Source organism: Schistocerca americana, chromosome 2 (genome assembly GCF_021461395.2).
Source record: "Schistocerca americana isolate TAMUIC-IGC-003095 chromosome 2, iqSchAmer2.1, whole genome shotgun sequence".
NCBI classification, from domain to species: domain Eukaryota; kingdom Metazoa; phylum Arthropoda; class Insecta; order Orthoptera; family Acrididae; genus Schistocerca; species Schistocerca americana.
The window spans coordinates 513,189,108-513,212,705 of record NC_060120.1 but is presented as its reverse complement, the minus strand read 5'-3'; the positions used below and the strand labels follow the sequence as shown (position 1 = coordinate 513,212,705).

At 37.6% G+C, this 23,598-nt stretch overlaps 1 protein-coding gene across 1 annotated transcript in view; it reads right to left on the bottom strand.

The window, feature by feature from the left end:
• Nucleotides 1-23,598, bottom strand: part of LOC124596268 (arylsulfatase G-like) — a 114,915-nt gene that overhangs the window by 40,370 nt on the left and 50,947 nt on the right. The window contains exon 5 of the mRNA XM_047135342.1: nucleotides 13,022-13,172. Coding sequence (XP_046991298.1) covers nucleotides 13,022-13,172 — 151 coding nt within the window. The remainder of the gene's footprint in view (nucleotides 1-13,021; nucleotides 13,173-23,598) is intronic.

Below are 23,598 nucleotides of genomic sequence, written 5' to 3'. Positions count from 1 at the left end.
AATGACTAACATATTGGGTCATGTTAGTTTTCTCATTTAACAGGGGTTTATATTGTCTGCATTCATTGAAACTGACACCATTGTTGAATTTGTCAGTGTTCATAACCTGAAAAACATTTCAGAGAAACAGTAAAATTTATACTAAGTTTTTCTGTTGTCATTATAGATAATATGTTTTGTCTGTGAATTGCTTCAGCTCTAAAAGGCTACTGGTAATATTGGTATTCCTTCACTGTTCTATGGAATACTGCATGAGGTACAATGTAGTTCTACTGTGTATGCTGTTCTCAGGGCAGGGATGAGTTAGCTGTTGTTTGTAATTGCCCTGACTACTGTCAAGTTATTGGAAGCTGCTATGAATGGGTGTTTTGGGAAGGAAACCAAGAAACATATACCAAAGGTATCAAAGGTATCTACAGTACTATCCTTTCTTGTGGATAATGTCTTGTCTGCAGGAAATACAGGATCTATCACCACTCATCCATTTGACTATGAGTGGTATGTCAATGGTAGGTATAGACATCCTGTACAGGATAGACAGGAACCAGAGAGCAGGGAGGACCAAATATGTCCCCCTAACCAATAGGTTTGGGGTTCTGTCTTCCACTGAAACTGGGCCAGTGGGACTTTCTTCACCTGGGAAACCACTTTGTCCTACATCAGGGGAAGGCAAATGCAAAAGGGTAGGGATCCATTAATTGTCAGCAGTTCAAACATATAGCGAATAATAGCACCCCATAGGGAAATGGCAACAGCACTCTGGAAAAACACCAGGCACATCATTGAGGGAACAGGGTGCAACTAACTGCAAAGTGTGGTGAGTGGAAGGATTGAACCAGAGACTTCAAATAAATGGCCACGAAGCAACACCCAGTGTGTATGCCTAGAGGCCTCATTCGGTATGTTGAAAAGACTATCCCAGTATCCATTGAGGGAACAGGGTACAACCAACTGTAGATTGTGGTGCACATAGGAAAAAATGATGCATGTGGTCTGGGCTCTGAGGTCATACTTGGATAATTCCATGGGCTGGCAGAGAAGGTACTTAGGACAGGCCTTGTGCACAGAGTTTCAACAAAGCTTGCAGTTTGGAGTTAGACTTGTGCCATAGGGTTGAGAACTGTAGGGAGATCCCCCTAAGTGGGTCACACATTATGGGCTGATATCCAAGTAGTTTACTATGTGTGCGGTTTTTTAAAACTAGGTACTTTCCAATGGTACATGTAGGGGACCTGGAATATCAGAGTAAGATCCAAAGAAATGTCACCCACAAGTGAGACTATTAAAATCCTAGTCATTAACTGCCAAAGTATTTACTACAGAGAGTCAGGGTTTGAGCACTCCTCAAAAGCAGCAAAGCACACATAAAACTATGTACACAAAGCCAGTTAAAACTTGAAGTTGACAGCAGTGAGATCTCTGAGGATAGTTTAACTACATGTAAGTAGGATAGGGTAATGATAAGTGGAGGTGATGTACTTGTCACACTAGATATGAAACTCAAATCCAATGAGATCAAAATTGAACTTGCATCTAAGATTGTTTGAACAAGACTCAGTATCAGAGGTGAGCATAAAATTGTAACTGGATACTTCCACTGACCACCAGACTTGCTTCCTGATGTAACTGAAAACTTTAGAGAAAACCTTAGTGCACTTGTACATAAGTTGTTGAGTCATACTGTAATCAACAGAGGAGACTTTAATCATCCAGCAGTCAACTGGGATGATTATAGTTTTGTTTGTGCTGGATGTGAAAAAAAATCCTGTGAAACATTACTAAATGCCTTCTCTGAAATCTAGCTAGAACAGATAGTTCAGAACCCCACTCATGACGAACATGTGATAATATTCACTGTCCTATCAGTTATAGAACAGACAGGAATACTTCAACACCTTATTGCAACTGACTTTATTCACTGAACTAGACAAACAATAACAGGTGTGCATATCACCCAGACAGAAAACCAAAGCACAGTGTTCATGCAGAGCAACACGCTTCACTGCTTAAACATTGTTTCATTGCTACTGATGATCATCACAAATGACCTCAGATGTTAAGTCCCATAGTGCTCACAGCCTCCGAACCTCTGAGAAGTAATCGCCACCACTCTGGACAGCTAACCCGTGACTAAATTTTCTACTCCCCTAATATTTCAATGTCTGTTGTGAAGTGGCTAATGTGTTGAAAGTGTCTCAGCAGTAGATCCAGCGCAGGGTGGCAAATTGCATTTGCCAAAGATTTATGGTCAGTAAATATGGTGACTTCATGAACCTCTATGTCATCGCAGAAATATTTCACTGCTTCACAAAACATCAGCGGTTCACAATCAAAGGTGGACCAGTTTCATTATGAACTTGTCAGTTTCTTGGAATAGAAACATAATAGTAGAACAGAGTTGCATACGTGTTGTTGGAGGGCCGCACCTACTGAGGAATCACTCACATATGTGGCTATGATGATATGTGTGTTCGCAACTGGATGCACAAGTATGATGGCATTAGCTACTGCAACCTTCATTGCCTTAAACAATTGGATTGTTTTGTCTAACCACTGCATCCAATGTTTACTAGATGTTTACTTCCCAGCCAATGTATCTGCAAGAGGCACCTGGATGAGGGCACCAGTGGGTTGATGTCATATGCAGCTGAGGAAAAGTGGAAAAGTGGAAGGAGGAGGGACGTTCTAATTAAAGTCCACCTAATAGATTGAAAACACATGTGCTGTTCAGAAGTTCTGCAAAGTGCTGAATGTGGGGGTTTGGTAGTTGTCAGTGATAGTGAGAGCATTAAGGTGACTGTAACCACCAAGCAGCTGAAAAGAATCATCTTTGTTAAGTACCAAGTGGATTGGGGATGACGAATTGCTGCCTTAAGGACATATGATGCCCACCCAAAGGAGCTCATGGACCAGTTCTTTTGCATGGTGAACTTTATGGAACTGCAGATGGCACACTATGTCATACACTGGGGCGGGGGGTCTGTAGTATTGATCCTATGGCATGTGCCACTCATTATTGTGTTTAGTGTCATGGGTTGTGGGTAGTGTCCCTGGGGATAACATGATCACTAACCTGACATTTTGAGAGCTACAGGTCAAGCCTATGTAGAACAGCTGCCAAGGTAAGGTCCATGTCAGATGATGGCTACAAAGATTTGAGGTAAAGGAGTAGGCATTGTGTGTGTACCAGGCATTTTATCTCTTTGTTCCGCATGTGGAGGGTGTGGACCTCGGATATTCAGTGATGAGGATGATGAGTGAGGAGGCCAGGCTTGCTGATAAAGAGGTGCACTCAGAGAAAGTGGACATAAGAGAGTTGATTGTGTAGTCACCACATGCACATTGAGTGTTTGCGTCATAGTGAACTAAAGACATTTTTCACAGGTTGGGGGAGAGGCAGAACAACCAGAGGAAGTCATTACCAAGGGCAGGATCATCAAAGTCAGTTATGTGGAAGGTCTATAGACTGGCCAAGTCTGAGTTATGTGAAGAACTCTACAAGCAGTGCAAGAAAAATTTAGCCAACAGATATAAAGTGCAGGTAGTGTTTCAAAGTCTTGTTAGTCAATTATAAATAAAATTAGAAACGATGAAACAAAAAATAAAATTAATAATGAAGAATTAACTGAGAAAAATGGTGGCATTTCTGATCCCCTTCTAGTTAGCAATATTTTCAATTATTACATTGTAGATACTGTTGAAAGCAATACCTGCATAAAATCAGATGCACAATATGTATGTAAGTCAACTAATAAATAGACCAACAATACAGTACCTCCAATGCTCAGTGATGACATAGTGAAGCTTATTGATAGCATCAGAAACAAAAATCTACAATGTTATATGAAAGTTGTCCATTTCAACTGAAAAAATGTACAAACAAGACGGTGAAATATTTACCTTATACATAAAGGGAAATAAATCATTTTCAGAACTACATAACTGTTGCAGTAATCTCAACATTCAGCAACTTACTAGAGAAAAATAATGCTAAAAAGCATTTTGGACATGCTAGGTGACTTCCTGCATGGTTTCCAAAGCAGTCAGAGTATGTCAGCAATAGTATAATTTGTCCATTATGGCCTTGAAAAACAAAATGAAAGGTCTCAAGTAGCAGAAATATTCCTGGATATCTGCAAATCTTTCAATAGAGTACACTGTGATGCACTGTTACCAAAAATTGCAGTGAGTGGTGTCATTGGAAAAATTATTAGAAGTGAGTGGAGTCACTGGAAAACGAATGCAATTATTAGAAATCACAGACAATAGTGGCCAGAAATTATAAATTATAAGGAATAAATACTAGAGATAAGGCAGTCAAAAACAGGAAACATACATTTTGATGTCCTTCAGGGCTCCATTTTTGGTACATTCGTATTCATATGTTATGTAAATAATTTCCCCAAACTTTTTAGATAACAAGCATCTGATCACTATGTATGCTGATGACACATTTATTGTCTGTTGTACCAAGAGTGTGCTCAGCTTTACTGAAGAGATTCAAAACTTTACTGAAATTAAAGTGCTCATTAACTAACTGAAAATTTAAAAATTAATATAGAAAACCAAATAATATTCAGTTTAAACTAGATCACCCAAAAATACCAATTACTGTGAATGATGATGTGGTGAAGCAAGCTGGTATATTTTAAATTCCTCTCTTGTTTTGCTATCTGCCTACTTAAATTTGTTTTGTTCATTGTTGAACTAATGACCATTAACAAATGTGAATAGAATCTGCATTTCCAAAAAAGAGAAAGGTTGGCCCTCATTTTCAAAGAACATAACACCAGATCTGATTTTGTGCTTAGTTTTATGTATGTAATTGATTTTCTAATTTGGTTTGACTATTCCTAGGTAGTATCTTTTGTTATAGGGTGAAATCAGTAATTGTTTCATAACTTAAATTTTATTGTTGACGTATATAGCAAAGCCAGCCCTTAATTAATTCCAAAGTAATTAACAGTTTTGTCAAAAGTATTGTTTGCATAACTACATTTGTTAATTTCATAATTTAAACAAATGATTCGGCCTAACTCTTGTAGTAGAAGAAACTGGTAAAAAGACGGAATTTTTGATGTATACAGTTAATTTAATGAGTTAATTTTAATTGTAATTTCTGTAAATTTAACTTTATTGTGATGATATATAAGGGCCTGATTTTTGGTCATGAGACAATCAGCCCATGTCCAAGATTCAGACAAGAAACCTGTGTTGATTAGAACAACAACAATGCTTCAAATTAACTGTGGAATAAATGTTAAACAATTAGACCATGTGTAAAAACAATAACAGTGTCTGCTCCATATGTACCTTTCTGTTCTTCAAGAATTGTGAACTTTGTGGTTAGGTTTTACTGCTCATAGATGTTCAACAGGAAACCATTGTAGCAGTAGGTGGAGGTTTGCCTGCTAACTATTAATGAGGCTTATCGAAGGTTGAACAATAGTGCACTGGCCATATAACTGCGTATTATTAGGGGGTTGTGAGCAGTGAAACTAAAGAACTGTGAAACCCAACTGTGCAGCTGTCAGCTACATTATTAGCAGTATTCAGTGTCAGAATTACAGACCCCATTTTTCAGCCAGTGTAGCAATGCAGTATGTCGACACCAAGGACAACAAATGAAGAAACAAAATGAGGCAGAACCACTACAGTACATTGACAGCAAGGACAAACAACATATAAAATAAATTAAGCAGGTGGAACTGCTACAATGAGATTCATTGATGTAAAGTTTTGGGTTTATACATAGATGACTGTTTTTGTAGAAGCAGGAGTTTGAGCATGTTTGGAAAAAATGTCCACCATATTTTAATTCTGAGACCCTAATGACTCTGTATTTTGGATTATGGAATAGTACTGTAAGGTGTGACCTATATGAAAAGGGCCTTCATACTGCAGCAGTGAGTTTTGATGATGCAATGAACATGAAACACGGATATCTTGTAAAAGCGTATTTAATAATTTTAATAGCCTCATGGATTATGCAAGGACTGAAGGCCACAATAACAACAACATAGATTATGCCACATATACTGTCCAAAAAATTATGCTAGTGAAAGAAGACACTGAAGTAACAAACAGAAATGTGCAACAATTTTGCCCTAAAATAAGTATAGTACTAAATCGCTTGGAAAACCAATTGTTTTGTAAGGAATAAATTATTTTCCTACTGTCTGAATTATTTAATTGCAGACCAATGTTAAAAATTTCTCTATGCACACACAAATAATGCTCTGATATTTAGTTTGTTGACATTGTCAATGTATGTAGAATTATGTATTGGGAGAAAAAATATAAAAGTTTCTGTGGTTGCTCCTGTGACAGGCCCTGTACTGTTACTTAAGTGGTCACCTGTGGAACAGATGGTGTTTGTGATGTGGTTAGCTTCTGTGATTAGTTATTCAATAAATGTTGACTTTGTGAGCAGCTGTGTCTTTTCATGTACTCTCTGTAAATTAATCAAAACTGGAAATTTCTGAGCTGCTACAGATCAATTACTGTGTGTGTGGGTACATCACAATTACCTCTGATGAGGCTGCACTGCTGCTGCTGACATTAGAGCCTCATCACTGCCCAACAAATTACATTCTGGTCTCCCATGTCTCCATTTGACTACCAGCTTTCTGACCCACGTGGTCAGCTCTCTGGTTTGTGCAGGCTGAGGCCAGCTTTCATTGGAGTGGCTCAACATAAGAGCATACATAGTATGCTTATATTGTCAGCCAGGATCACCAAGTACGATGCCACTGACATCCTAACTGTGCCACTATGTACCAAGACATATCAGTACCTGAAGAGGGAGCTCATATGCGGCCTCTCTGTGTCCCCATCTGAGACTGTACATTATCTGAATACTGGTGATGACACTGGTGATGGGAAGCTGTCACAGCTCCTACACTACCTCCTTAGCTGAACTGTCTGCCTAGTCAGGCATGTGCAATCCTCACAACTCAGGAGGCACTTCCACTGCAACAGCTACTCACTGACACTGTGGCTGAGACCCTCACTGCAGCTCCATCTTCTGGCGCAGTTCATGTTGTCACTAATACAGCTGCCTCTGACATGACAACTACACTGTCTACCAATACAGTGGACTGCAATACTTTGGCACTCACTGTGACCAGCCAGGAATTCCAGGTACTTTTGGCCTAGATAAAAGTTCTCAATGCACAAATATCTGTTGTCTGTGCATGACCAGCTGCTGTTCCCACACTACCATGTCTTTGCCAATGCAGCCATCATCATCAGTGTCCTAAAGACCAATCCATTATGTGTTGGTACTATCACATATTTGGTGAGTAGGCTTCTCACTGCTACTCATGGTGCAACCACCCAGACACCAGTGGCATCTGTGAGTGAGTGTGCACAGATGTTACGCTGTCTTGGAGCACTTTTTCATCTTAGACACAAAGTCTGTCCAGCATTTCAATGTAGACTTTTGCCCCAACCTGTGCATCTGCTGTTGTGCGGTATTCCCTGGGTATTGACCAACTGGATCTCCAGCTGGGAATTCACTATCACAGATGTCGCATTTCAGTAAGGGGCACTGATTTCTTTGCACATTTTGCCCCCCACCCCACCCCACCCCCCGAACCATTGCTGGTTCTACTCTTAACTCTTATTGACAAGGGCTCTTGTCACTCACCCATCAGGTGCTGCAATGTTATGCAAAATTAAACACCAAAGCTTATTCGTGCTTTTGATACAGGGCAGTACCAGGACTTTTTCAGACATTTCCCAGCCATTGCACTCTCATCTGGAGCAACACAAGAGATACAGCAGAGCAACTCTATCACATCAGCACCATGCCTGGTCCTCTGGTTTTTGGCAGACCACAATGTGTTGCATCGGGATGATTTGCTGCTGCTAACAACATTCAAGATTATGCTTCAGGACGGTATCATTTGGCATACAGTTCTCTCATCTCCACCTTGTACCAAAGAAGAACTCATCTTCTTACCCTGCGGTGACTATCATGCTCTTAACGCACACACCAACATGAACAGATATCCAGTCCCAAACCTCCATGACTTCAACCATGCCTCAGTGTATAGAGTCCTCAACTTCACAAAAGCATTCAACCAGATACCAGTTGCCACAGAAAATAGACTGAAGACAGCTACAACCATGTCCTTTTGTCTCTTTGATTTGCTTTTCATGACATTTGGCCTTCAAAATGCTGCACAAGAATGGAGGTGATTCATTGACACCATGCTGTGTGAGTTGCCCTTATTCTCAGACTATATTGATGACATAGTGGTATTTTCTTTTTCACATCAATGACATCATGACCAGTTGAGAGCAGTGTTTCAATGGCTCAACAATTTTGTAGTTATCATTAAGCCCTCAAAATGCATCTTTGGTGCCTTCCAAGTGACATTTCTGGACCACCAGATTTGTGCAGACTCCCCTTTCTGAAAAATTTCAGAAAGTTCAGGAAATTATGCACCCACAAACCTTCCAAGAACTCTGCTGGTTCCTCAGAATGCTAGAATGCTGAACTTCATCTCCCGCCACCCCCCTGGCACAGCTTCCCTTCAAGAACTGCTGACAGACACCCTTGCTGGTCCCAACACAAAAGACAACAACCCTGTCCCTTAGATAGACCAAATGGACACTGCTTTAACTGCTGCCAAGAACAGCCTTGCTAATGCTGCACTTCTGACTCACCCAGCACATCACACCTGGCTGACACTGGTATTCAGTGCCAACTAGCATACCTTAGGCATAGTGTTAGAGCAAGACTTCAGTGGTTCCTGGCAACTGTTGAACTTCTTTTCAAAGAAGCTTTGGCTACACAACAAAAATGGAGGGATATGCTACTTTCACCCAGTTGGAGGCCAGGAACTTTAAGATATTTATCAACAACAAACCCATCACATATGTCTCCCAGCAAACTAACAACTGCTGCTCAACATGCCAGTTCCACCGAGTGGATAATATCTCCCAGTTCCATAAAATGATAATTAGATCCTTCTATCACCCACCAACAATTAATTGAAACAATTACAGTTTTGTTAGTGTTGGGCATGATAAGGCATCCTGTGAAACATTACTAAATGCTTTCTCTGAAAACTACCTAGAACAGATAGTTAGGAACCCTATTCATGATGAAAATATATTGGATTTAATGGCAACAAATAGACCTGACCTCTTTGAAGACATCCACATCAAAACTGGTATTAGTAACTATGACACAGTTGTGGCAACAATGATTACCAAGGGTCGAAGGAGAACTAAAACAAGCAGAAAGATATATATGTTCAGTAAACTAGATAAAAATCATTAGGGTCATATCTCAATGAGGATCTTGTAAGTTTCAGCACAGGGGAGGAGCACATAGAGAAGAATAGTAGACCATGCACTGGATGGATATGTATGTAGTAGAACAGTTCATAATGGAAGGGAACCTCCATGGTATACAGTCACTGTAAAGACACTTCTAAAGAAAGAGAGATTACTGCATAACAGGTGTAAAACAAAGCATAGGCCTAGGGATAGAGAGATGTTGAATGAAATGCATTTGGCTCGCAAGATAGCAACGCTTGCTGTCTTCAGTAACTAGCACAGCAGCATATTGTCATTTTATTCCACAAAACCAAAAGAAATTCTGGTTGTATGTGAAAGCTGTTACTGGCATCAAAGTTATTGTCCATTGCCTAGTGAATGAGATGGGGATTGAAACAGGGTAGAGTTCTACTACCCTTCTTGTAGATGGATATGACCTGTGCTTTTTTCCAAGAACTGGGCACAGTTTCCTGTTCGAGGGATCTACGATAGATTATAGTTAGAAGAGGGGCTAACTCTGCCACAAATTCAGTATAGAATCTGACAGGGATTCCATCAGGCCCTGAAGCTTTGATCAGCTGTTTCTCAACACCATTGACACTAATACTTATTTCTTTTATCCTTTCAGTGATATGAGGATTAAATTTGGGTGATTCTCCTAGGTTTTCCATTGTAATGGAACATTTGAAAATTGAATGCTTAACTCCATTTTCAAATGTTCCATTACACAGGAAAACCTAGGAGAATTGCCCAAATTTAATCCTTGTATCACTGCTCAGGACAGTGGGAGAAGGCAGTTCAAAACAATGGTACACTGGAGATTTGTCACAAACATGTCACTCTTTTTTATGATTTGTTGTAATTCAATGTCTTTAAAAGCCTTCAGTTCACTAATGTATAAGTGTAACTTCACTTGCTGTAGTGCCTTTAACCTATAAAATGACATCAAAACCTATTTGGTATGCGGCTATCACCACAGTGATCATTGCAAAGTATGAAAAATACAAAATTCTTGATAACACAAAGTATTTTCACAACAAAAACCATGACAGGTGATTAGAATGTTGTAAAGAAATAGGTGCAGCAATCAGCTGTGTGAAAGTGACTGCACTGTGGATGAGGTAAGGAAGAAATTAAATGGACTAAGGAGTCTATTGTGATGTGGGATGTCAAGTGTCAATAAAAGTAGGATACATAAGTGAAATAGATGTGTTTATTTGTATTCTAAATATCTTAACTGCCACCTTCAGAAATTCCTCCTAAAGTGATTTATATTTTGGTTCATGTGTTTCTGGAATAATACACTGTGGGGTTTGAGTTCTATATTGCAAGTTGGTATAGCTTTCACCTATTGATAAGAATCTTAACCTAACCATGAGAAAATCTTTGGCAGAAATTGCATTCATGGTTTAAGAAGAGAGGAATATGGGAACAGTTACACATATAAGCATTACAAAATACCTATGTAAATATTCATTCTTGATAATAAGAATAACTTGACAGAAGACATCATTTAAACATGAAAATATATGTACTAATGCAGTGTTTCATTATGTTGATCATGAACGAGACAGTTACAGGCCTTTCAAAAACATCAGTTATGATGAATGAAATTAAGTAATGAAATTTCTTAAATGTGTATCTTGTTCGCAAATATTGAGGGGGGGGGGGGGGGGCTACTTTCATAATGGCAAATTGAAATCTTTATTCACCCATTCTCAAATGATTTCATTGTTCTTTATGTACTCTCTCTGTACCCATGGAGCTAATTGCAGTGAACACTTCGAGCTCTTCCCACTATCTATGGTTTTACACAAAATTGTTTTCAAGCAATTTTCTCACTGCCAGTATTAAAATTAACTACCAACATGAAGAAATATTTTAAGACAGTGCAGTTCCTGTGAAGTAGTTTGTTCAAAGAAGTTCAACAAAATCTTTACAAAGGTCTCATAAAAGAAAGAATCACCAGTTTGTATAAATCTTCAATGAGCCATTGTTTTGAATTGGTGTCTCCTGACTTTCCAGGCTAAGCTAAACAGTAAACAGCAGAAATGGACACCCTGGACTTGCAATGGATAATGGTAGCATGACCACAGCAACATCTATTGGACTGCTTGATAGTTGAGTGACCATGTTTCTGTTAGTTCTAGATGCCTTTTGTGATGGTGACATGATTTCATTGGTCACCAGAGTGACATATTGTGTAGTGTCATTAGTGGTCACTTGAGTAACAGGGTACATCACTGTTTGCAAAGGTCACTTGAGTAACTTATTGTGTACTGTGATTTCAGTTACTGCTCTTGCAACCAGCAATGTTCAGTGGCTGAGTGGTTACTCCTGTGACATATTACATTTGTTATATTGTGGTCACCTTCCATGACTAGTTCTTGTACTTGATAGCATTATTCACTAAATGGTGACTTTTTGAGCAGTTGTGTCTTTCATGTGCCCTAAGTAAATTCTGATATGGGATCATTTGAGACAGGAATTAACAGCACATCTGCCAGAAACACTCTATCAGATCATCTAGTATGTAAGTGAGAAAGTAGCAAAGTTTCCAAAGTAGTAGCTTTTGTGTTAATTTAAATATGTTAAATTTACCCTATTTAAGTACACACAATCTTAACTTTGCAGATAGCTTATTATTAATAGAATTGGGAGATTTAATCTCTGAGAGTTGTTTCTTTTGTCTTTCCATGACTTTTACCATAATCTGGAAGATTCTTGTATATTATGTAGTCTATAGAATATGATGAATGCATAAATAAATGAATGAGCTGAACTTATCCTAGCAGATGCCCTACATGCATGCAAATTGTAAGACAAATTAACTGCAATCTTTAATGCTTTAGAAGTAATCACACGTGAGATGCAAGTGCTATCATTCCATCTTGAGAATGAACTTCTAGAATTTCCCCAACATCAAGGGAGCACAAAAATGAAGATGATGATAAGACTAATGCCAGCCACTAGAGACTTGTTGTGACTGAACCAGCATAATACTATATTCCACTTAACTAAAAAGAAACAGAGCTGCATTTTACAGGGAAAAAAATGAATCTGGGGATGAGCAATAACAATGGTGGATTGTGTTTTGAGACACAGGGACAGATATATGCAAATTTTAAAGGACAAAGTGCTCAGTGAAACATAACTGACACATATAGCAATAATTGTGATAATCATTGTTGTACAGGAGATTAATGTCACTGTGACACCTTTGCTAAAAATTTTTTGGTTTCTACACAAAGAAGCATCTCTTCAGATTCCAAATTCTGTATAGGTGGGTAGACTCTAACAGCCTACAAGGAAATTTGTGGGGAGGGGTTATCAACAGTAACTGCTCCTATTACACAACCTAGTCATATTAATTACCAATTCTTTGCTAATTGCCTTTAATAGTAAAATGTGACAAGCAATAATTAACATTTTAGACATATATCTTAATATGATGTACTTGATTAAATAGGCTATTTTAATTACCAAGATGGCAGGCCGTAATTTACAATGAATAAAAAAATATCTTCCACCTTTGCTCTGTCATTTCAAATATCATTTCAGCTGGAAGTAATTTTTATGTCTCCAGTGTATGAGAGGCACAGTAATATGGTTTCATAATAGAGGCACAATATTATTACATAAGTGTACATATATGTGAGAGGCACAATATTATCAAGTAAATGTACATAAACAGTTATTTTCCATCTGTATGATAACAAAAGATTACCTTTGTGATATAAACTCATCCGCAAAATCAGCAAATATGTCTGAAAGCTCCTCTAACTTAGCAGGCTGATGTATTATTGTCCTATTTGAATATAAAGGAAGAGCGAGATCTGAGGTGCATATTGGAAATGGGTCCATTCTGCTTACATTCCCTGTACATGAAAGGCAGAAATGAAAACAAGTAGGAATGATTTCTATACAAAGAAAAACATAAAAGGTATGTTACATCAACTGAAAATAATCATAAACATATTGTCTGCAGAAATACTCAACGTAAGATTTATTTAGAAAGAACTAAAAAATTGATATCTAATAGTGTCTATAACACTGAGAAATACATAGATTATTCACCTTGATTCCTGTCTGTTACTTTGTTAAACAAAGTGCATAATGCATCTGCTATGTGTTTCAAATAGAGAATATTTTTGTTGCTGCTTCTTTGTTCTGATGATTTCACTTCAGTTGTATACCCAATCAGCTGTCAAAATGATCCTGGTAAATATTACTAATGAATGTGCAAGTGAAGTTGAGTGGGGTGAGATCAGCCTGTGTGTGTTGTAACTGCCATTCACACTTCTTGTGCAGAACTCTTAGGTACACTCGTAGGTTATGAGGAATGCACAACAAATTCCACTGCTGTAAGGTTAGCTAAAAGGGGCCAGATTGAAATGTTTGTGATTATTTCACTGTGTTATTCTTCTCCAGTTGTAGAAATGCATTATGTATTCTCAAAGACTAAATTGCAAGTAGGTATTATTTTGATGTCCTTTGCTGTCTCTTCAATAAACAGGCGACTGATATTGATAAATATCTTCATTTATTCACTGGTAGGTTGATATCTACTCAGTGTATACATTGCACCACTTTCACCAGTGTTGCACAATAAGTAATTTTAAAGAGTTCATTGTATACATGTCTGCATCTAGAGCATACAAATTATGAGAAACTTTTGCCTCAGAGACATTTAAGGTCTTTGACAAACTCACAGTATCAACAAATCTCCTGCAATGTTACTTTCGTATACAGGTGTCTGTCAGAAAAGAGTATCAGAGTTACAAATAGAACAGATATTACGAATTCTTTAAAACAAATGAAATGTTGTTATATCCTTGCTTAGTTACTGAAATATGTATTTACAGTTTTTGTTGTCAACAGTGCATATAATTTGACTAGAGAGTGAAATTATATTTTAAAATTAACTTTCTTAAAGTTGAGACTTTTTCAGTGCTCTTTATTTAATTTAACAGTGTAAAAATATAAGTGGAATTTTAGTATTAACATCAAGATGAACCCTTGTGTTTTAAAGATATCATTTATAATGCAATTTAGTTCTTATTAATTTCTATAAATCCTCAGTCCAGCAAGTTCTTCATCACCTGAGATTTCTAGTGAGATACAAATTTCAGAAAAAAGTAAATAATTTTTGTAATATGAAATTTTGTAAATTACATGTTTCATGAATTTCAGTGTTGCTTTCATATTGTGGTTATTTTGAAGGTTATTTGTGAGTTGTGGTCAATAACAGATAATATGAAATTCTTGATACCCCACCCCCAAAGTTTGGTGCTCTGCAACTAGTGGGTTTGGAAGATGAACTGATTAATACAACGCAATAAAGATTATAGTGTGTGTGTGTGTGTGTGTGTGTCTCTGTGTGTGTGTGTGTGTGTGTGTGTGTGTGTGTGTGTGTGTGTGTGTGTGTGTGTGTGTGTGTGTGCCAGAGGAAATAATGGAACAATGCTTTCATTACAATGTTAAAACATTATAAAATTAAAATTGGAAGAATGTGACTCTGATAATTTTTTCCAGTCTTTTTACATAACTATTAGGAATTTGCAATCATAAACATTCCAAGTCTAGATGATTTGTCACTGGTTATGGTTAATATAAGACACTGTTATAGATCTCAAAAGTTACTTTGTTGTTGCAGTGTGATGAGTTTGGGCTTAATACACAAGAAGAATCTGGGTCATATTAGCTACAGGTCTATTTTAAGGAGCTCATTACAGAACAGACTAGTTGTCAAGTAGTATCTCTAGCTGCAGCATATGATCAACATCTTCTAACAATATAGAAAATCAGTAAACTTGTCAGTCTCAGGATAAGATGCAAGATGGCGGCGTATATACAAACTGTGGTAAATTGCTCCGTAAATTTTGAGTTATTATCATCAGTAAAGTGCTGTTCATGTGATATAGTGGAAAAAGGTATTAGAGCATGCTCACTAATGCATAAATGGTACCACTCAAGTTGTTTTGTGAAATTAAACTCTGATATTATCTCGTGCGATTGTGGTCAACTGTGTAACGGTCTCCAAGTAGCAACGGAAATGTGCACTGCCAGAATTGAACTAAATGTGTTACATAAGCTTTATTGTAATATAAATGCAGCTAGAAAATACGTAGAATTTCTGGAAAATCTAAAGCAAGTATTGAGGAATCCTCTCGAAAACAAAAACTGTGAATCAGAAAGTGCTTACAGCAGGGCTAGGTCTAAAAAACTACAGAACAATTTCGCCATTCTAGACGGTGTAAAAGCAAACAAGGAGGACTTTAATGATACTGATTGCCATCTGACAGACGCCGCTGATATATTAAAATATAGAAATAGCACTGCCCCAAAAGGCAGTAATGGCAGAAACACAAATTTTAGGAAATCCAAGTTAGTTGTTTACTCAGACTGCCATGGTCACGATCTCACAAAAATCTTGCAAAATGAACACAATCTTAGAGCTACCAGCTATGTAAAACCTGGGGCCCCTATGAACAAAGTTATAAGGAACATACAGTGTGATAACACTACATAAGAAAATTGGGTTTTAGTTATAATTGGTGGTGCAAACAATGTTAATTGCAATGAACTAAAAAGTGCCGTCCATGACCTCTGGAAAACCCTAGATACAGTGAAAAATGAAAGTGTAATAGTGACTGGAATACCACACAGATATGATGTAATATAAACGTCATGTGTCAACCGGGAAATTATTAAGGCCAACAGGCAATTTCGCAAAATATGCAAAGCATACAGAAACACAAACTTACTAGATGTGAAATTCTAGGAAAGGAAACACTTCACCAGGCATGGTATGCATTTAAATACTCATGGCAAAAAGTTTATAGGTTCTAGAATAAATGAGATGGCTGAGATGATGTACACAAAAAACAACATCGTGCCTATTATTGTATCAACTCAAAACGGAGAAGTCATCTTATCACAGATGATACCAGCAACAAACAAAGCAGCAGAACAAACACAACCAGTACCAGTTACACAAAATGCAGCAGTACAAACAATAATTGGAACAGAAATGTCAACAACAGCATCACCCTCAACAGCAGCATCACAGACAGCAGTAACAGCAGAAATCCCAACAATAGCGGGAGCAGCAGCAGACATGGAAACAACCATCCATGGGGAACCAAGTAGACAGAAAAGGACACCTCCTTCCCATCTGAAGGATTTTTTAATTGTAGATATGACACAAAAGAAGCCATCAAGATAATTAACATTAAATGTCTAACAGTACTCCACCAAAATATTCAATGTGTAAAAAAGTGAAGAGCAACAGCTGGAAGTCGAGTTACAAATCTTAGACAGCACTGTTATTTGCATTACAGAGCACTGGTGTAAAGAAAGTGAAATCTTATATATTAATTTACCCTCATATGTCCAAGCATGTTCTTATTGCAGAAACACAATGAAAGGTGGAGGATCATGTATTTATGTTAAGAACGGCATTGAATTTAAAGTCAGAAATGATATTATCATGCTAAGTGTAGACAAAGACTTTGAAGTGTCAGCAATAGAGATAGTTGCTATAAATATGCCCAAGAAACTAACTATATTATGTGTATATCGTTCTCCCAGTGGTAATTTAGAGATATTCTTTTCAAAACTTATACAAAGCCTAGAACTAGTGTTGACTCTGAAACATAATATCCTTTTGTGTGGGGACTTTAACATAAATACAACTAAAACAGATGACACTAGTAACACATTTATGAATATCCTACATAGTTTTGGTCTATCATCACTAGTCAACTGTGCAACAAGAATAACCACACATTCATCATCTACGATTGACCATGTAGCTACAGATGTAGGCAGAGAATGTCAGATTATAAAAGTAAAAGCTTGTGTAAAAAAAGAATCAAAACTGCATGTATATAAAAGAGTCTACTCTCCATCTGCTTTGCAAGAGTTTTCCTTAAAGTTAGCACATGAAAGTAGGGAAGCAGTATAAATAGAAACTAAACTTAATAGTAAGTTCTCCGATTTTATGTCTGAGTTTAAATTAAAATTTGAAGAAACATTCCACAAAGCATTAATTCCCATTGGAACACCCACCAAAAATAAATGGATTACTACAGGAATTAGAAAAAGTACTCAAACTTGTAAATACCTAAACTCCATTAAAAAGGACAATAGTGATCCAGTTTTTTTGCACTACTACAAAGACTACAAAAGGATCTACAGGAAGGTACTCAACACTGCAAAAAAATCAGCCAATGATAGGTTCATAAATTAAGCCAATAAAAAAAGTAAAGCTACATGGGCTGTAGTGAAACAAGAAACAGGAACTGTGAAGCAGAGAAGTACAAACATGCAAATCAGGAACAAGGAAAAGTTAGAAAGTAACCCAAAAGAATTAGCACATTATGTGAATACCTACTTTAGCAGCATTGCAATGAACTTACAGAAAATTTTTCGAAAAGGTGCTAATCAAACAATACAGAAGCATATAGCAAACTCAACGGTATTGCTTCCAACTACTAATGAGGAAGTATGCAATGTTGTAAGGCAATTAAAGAACAAAAACTCGGCAGGTTTAGATGAAATCCCAATGTGTGTGCTGAAAAAATGCATAAACGCTATCAAACCTCCATTAACAGAAAACATAAATGAATCCTTCAAAACTGGTTGCTTCCCTGACTATCTGAAGCATGCAAAAATTTTACCAGTTCACAAGAAAGGTGACAGAAAATGTTGAAAACTACAGACCAATAGCCCTATTGTCATGCTTTTCGAAAGTGATAGAAACAATAATGAAAAACAGGCTTTTGAGCTATCTAGGTAAAGTCAACTTCCTCTGCAATGACCAGCATGGTTTCAGGCCTGGTAGAGGTACAGAATCTGCAATAGCACAATTTACAAAAACAGTTTTAGAAGCACTTGATGAGAACAGCTATGTAACTGGCCTCTTCCTAGACCTGTCTAAGGCATTTGATACATTTGACCACCAGAAGCTGTCGCATAAATTAGAGGCACTAGAAGTAAGGGGAGTGGTTCTCAAATAGTTTCGTTCATATCTAGAAAACAGAGTACAGTCAGTAGAGATCACACATTTCTCCAGTGGATCAAAGTACATTAAGAAACATATATCTGATCCACAATATATCAATATTGGAGTCCCTCAAGGAAGTTTACTAGGCCCTGTATTATTTCTGGTATGTATAAATGATTTCCCGTAACATATCAGCCATGCAGAGAAGATATTGTTTGCGGATGACAGCAACATAGTAATCACTAGTAAGACACCAGCACAAATGTAGGAAAATTCTACTGAAGTGCTGAGGGACGTTCACAAATGGTCTCAGGAAAACTCTCAATGTAAAGAAAACAAATACAATATGGTTTAGAATGAACAGAAAATAGAGTCCCTTAAATTTAAAACTAGATAACATCTCCATAGATGACATGCCTACAACAAAATTCTTAGGGTTGCACACTGACAGCCAAATGAAGTGGAATGAACATGCTATGAAACTCTCAAAAAAGATATCCACAACATCATGCACTTAAAAGTCCTTGTATCAGCATGCAGTAGTGAATGTTTAAGAACTGTATACTTTAGTTATGTTCATTCAGTAATCAGTTATGGTATTGTTTTCTGGGGAAACAGTGCTCAGAATTTACAAACAGTATTTAAAATGCAAAAGAGAGCAGTAAGAATAATAACAAAAAGCAGTAAGTGGGCCCACTGCAGAGAACTTTTCAAAATGTTAGAAATTCTAACTGTTCCTTGTGAATTTATATTCCAAACCATAGTGTGCATCAAGAAAAATATAGAAAATTATAGCACAAATAGCAGTTTTCATAACTATAGTACATGAGCAAGTCACTGTCTTCACCTAGAGAGGAAGAATAAACATAAGATTTAAAATAGCTTCTTGTGTGAAGGTGTAAAACTGTATAATAAACTGCTGCAGAATATAAAAGAAGCAGATAACATGTACCACTTTAGGAAAAATCTTAAATTGTTTTTGCAGGAACACTGCATTTACACTATAAGTGAATTCCTTAATACAAAATGATTGTAAATAGCTTTTGTTTCACAATATTTTGATAAGGAGCAAAAATGATTGTAAATAACTTATATGTCACAATATTTAACTACATGTAACAACAAACTGTATAAATATATGAATGTACACAACTGACAACATCCATACATTTTAAAATGTCCACGGATGGCTAAATAAATAAATATCATAAATCTCCATAACCAGTAATATTAAATCTCAGTTAGCAAGCATATGGTCCAGCATTATTACTTCATTTAAACTTTACATAAGCGAACAGTGATCCTCATGTATATTATACTGTTTCTAACAGTAGCCAGTCTGTAATGGTTTTGGTATAGTACAGACTGGGTTAGAGGATTCATTAAATCAACATGAGAAAGAACAATGTGAAGATGATTCTGGAAACTGTGTATTACATTCCAGCAAGAAGTCAGCACTTTGTATGAACCACTCTAGAACTCTTTCAAACATGAGACAGAACTGTTGAAATTATATACAAAGCAAAAGTATAAAACCGTTGTTACAGAGAATATTTAAATTCAACTGACATACTACTTGCTCTTTTATGGAAACTTTGGCTTTTTGATTGAAGTAATGAAACAACAAAGTAACGATTTCACTCATTCATTCGCCATATTCCTACTACATTCTGCAGATTATACCAAAAACGACAACCTACAAGGACGTGGAATGAATCAAAAAATATATTAACAAAACAGAAACTATGTTTACAATCTTAATCTGTATGGTGCTGAAGTAAACTTAAGGTGTCTCAGGATTGTGAGTGTCCAAAGGAAGTGTCTTTTTGAATAACAGGACCAGCTAAAGACATCTCATTGCATTCAGAAATTTTGGTGTATAATTAAGTACACCCTGTGGTAAATAACAGACCACCAATGAGTCTTGTTGGCAATGGAAGGTATTGTTTTACAGAGGAATTAGGAGAGAAAGAGGAAAGGATGGATGTCATGCCCAGCTGAAGTCAGAGCCAGAGCAGTGACTGTCTGTCGGCCTAACACTCTGGCTACATCCTACAGCTAGCATGTGATTTCTCCCCCACACTACTCCCTGGTTGCTCAGACACAGCATGGGGGAACTTGCCTGTTGGTGTGTTTCTGTTGATGATTATAATTAGCTTGTAGGCCACAATAGGCAACATGTGAATACTGAAAGTGATAATTTAAACAGAAAATGTTATGAAATAACAATAAAAATCCCTGATATGCCCTATTCGGGCCAGATGAGCTGCACATCCTTCCCTCTCTCGTAGAAGATGGAGTAAGCATTTTGGGGACTTAACAGCTAAATGCAATATGGGTTATTGTGGCCAAAAGTGCCAGATGGGCTCACAAAGGTTATACAAGGAGTTTTATGTAAATGTTGTGGCCAGGACTGTAGTCCTGGGAGCTCCAGTAGTGGGTGAAGCCATAAGTTGATGCCATACAAGGACCACATAGTAGAGTATTGTAGCTTAATGTCTCTGAAACTGTTCTAGCCCATAAAAGAAGGGAAATAAGAATAGGAGTCATTATGTGAGGCTCTAGGGTTTGACTTGAAAGTAGTTGGAAGGGAAGGAATTGGTAAGGGAGATTGCTGCATATTCACAAAACAGTCACTGAGAATGTAGAATGAATAATATTAATTTATAGGAAACAGGGAATCCAGAAAACAGGAGTCGATATCTCAGAATTAAATTTTTTAACTTTTTTTAAATTTTGCATGAATAGTTTTAGAAAATGGGACTCAGACTCTTGCTTTAATACACAGTGTTCTTTGAAGCACAATGGGTATCAATGGGATGATAAGTATGTGAGCTTCTTATGTCCTTTATTTAATACCTTAGGGGCACTGAATTTTGCTCACACAGAAGCCACAGAAATTACAGCTGGTGGCAATGTCAAATGACAGTGGTATGAGTTAAGCCCACCAAAATGAATGATCAATGTGTGCTCCACTGGTTGTAACCTAGCATTCACAGGAGTCGTATTGTCTATGAAGCTTCCTGGTAACTTTGATATTTGCGCCTCGGCTTGCTTACACACAGGGTCTGCGTTTATGATGTCATCAAGATGGCAAATAATTACAAAATCTGTGATGGGATTGACAGGGAATTTAAAAATTTGCGATGGTGGTGCTGAGAAATTAAAAAATTCAAGATGGTGGGAAATTAAAACAAACAACAATATTAATTAAAAACAATATGATATAACTAGCCCAGCTGTGTTTTATAACACCCCCCCCCCCCCCCATTTTTTCTTGCTTTTCTTCTCTCCAGTCAATCACAGCAAAGTATTAAATGTAGTTGCAATAAATAAATAAAATAACTTTAGAAAAATGAAACTAGCCCACTTGTGCTTTGAACCCCACACACCCTCTCCAGCAAATCTTAGCATAGTATTAACATGAAGCAGCTTCAGTCACAACGTACCTGTCAAGATCCAACAGAATTGGCTTAATGTTCAAAGATATTTGCTAGTACTACAGTATTTTCAAGATTCTTCACATTAATTGTGTTAATTCCCCCTATTTGGACACACACACACACACACATGTGCACACACACATGCACGCACACACACACACACACACACACACACACACACACACACACACACACACACACACAGAGAGAGAGAGAGAGTACATGCAGTAGATGCTAACTACTTGATTTTAAAAATTTAAGATCACTTAAGTTTACTGTCAGATTAAGAATTTGTTAGATGTGATGGTGTACTATTGAGGGGTTGAGATGGAGTGTGTAAGCCATGAATGAAGAAGTTATGAAATCATACATATGTAGTAATGTCCGCTAGGAATATCAATGTGTGAAGGTTGTTTGAATTATGCTGGGTAAGTTTTGGTGGGATGTCCTTACACATCCTCCATATAGTACCAATCTCTTCCCACACAAATTCCATATTTTAGTCTTGAAGAAAGATATTCATGACTGTTAATTTCCTTCATGAGATTTGTCATGTTTTCAAGGGAGTATTTAAGGGTGGAAATGTAAAACACAGAGACCACTAACATTTTGTTGGTGTGTAGAGGAGACTGGAAGAACACTGACATACTGGGGAATATTGAAACCCCCCAGGCTGTGGCTAAGCCATGTCTCCGCTATATCCTTTCTTTCAGGAGTGCTAGTTCTGCTAGGTTCGCAGGAGAGCTTCTGTAAAGTTTGGAAGGTAGGAGACGAGATACTGGCAGAAGTAAAGCTGTGAGTACCGGGCGTGAGTCGTGCTTCGGTAGCTCAGATGGTAGAGCACTTGCCCGCGAAAGGCAAAGGTCCCGAGTTCGAGTCTCGGTCGGGCACACAGTTTTAATCTGCCAGGGAGTTTCATATCAGCGCACACTCCGCTGCAGAGTGAAAATCTCATTCTGGAATCGTCCCCCAGGCTGTGGCTAAGCCATGTCTCCGCTATATCCTTTCTTTCAGGAGTGCTAGTTCTGCTAGGTTCGCAGGAGAGCTTCTGTAAAGTTTGGAAGGTAGGAGACGAGATACTGGCAGAAGTAAAGCTGTGAGTACCGGGCGTGAGTCGTGCTTCGGTAGCTCAGATGGTAGAGCACTTGCCCGCGAAAGGCAAAGGTCCCGAGTTCGAGTCTCGGTCGGGCACACAGTTTTAATCTGCCAGGAAGTTTCATTGAAACCATTGTTTTCTCAGCTTACTAGAACTGTAGCCAGTGGAGCTACAGTTGATTAAAATGAAATTCAGACAAGAATCCCTCCTTGGGGAGAAGATCAGTTTCTACTGCTGAACAAGGACAAGAATTAGCCAACCATGAAACTACCTAGGCACAATTATCCTATGGCATTTTCCTGATTGAGTTGCTCTGAACTGCCTATGGCCTCACCCAGAAACTAGGTTGTAAACACAATTTCAATAAAATTACCAAAATGGCTGGAGAAGACTGAGTTTCTGGTTTAAAGAGAGAGAAAGAGGAATTGGGGGGGAGGGAGGGAGGGGGGGGGGCACTGAATAGTGAGGATTTACAAAATTAAGGTGAGGAAGCATGGAAATAATTGTAGCACTGGAAAATGTCTTTGAACATGACGCCAATTCAAATGAAGATTATGTATTTCACAATGCAGAAAAATATTACAGCATTAAAAAATATCTTGGAGCCAATTTTAGGCAATTCAGTTGGATCTTGACAGGTACTTGACTCAGGCACCTTGTTTTAATGCTACACAGTGTTAGGTTGGAGAGGTGGTGTTGGGTACAATGCACAACTGGTCTAACTGGAGTTTCATAAATTTATTTTGTTCATTTAT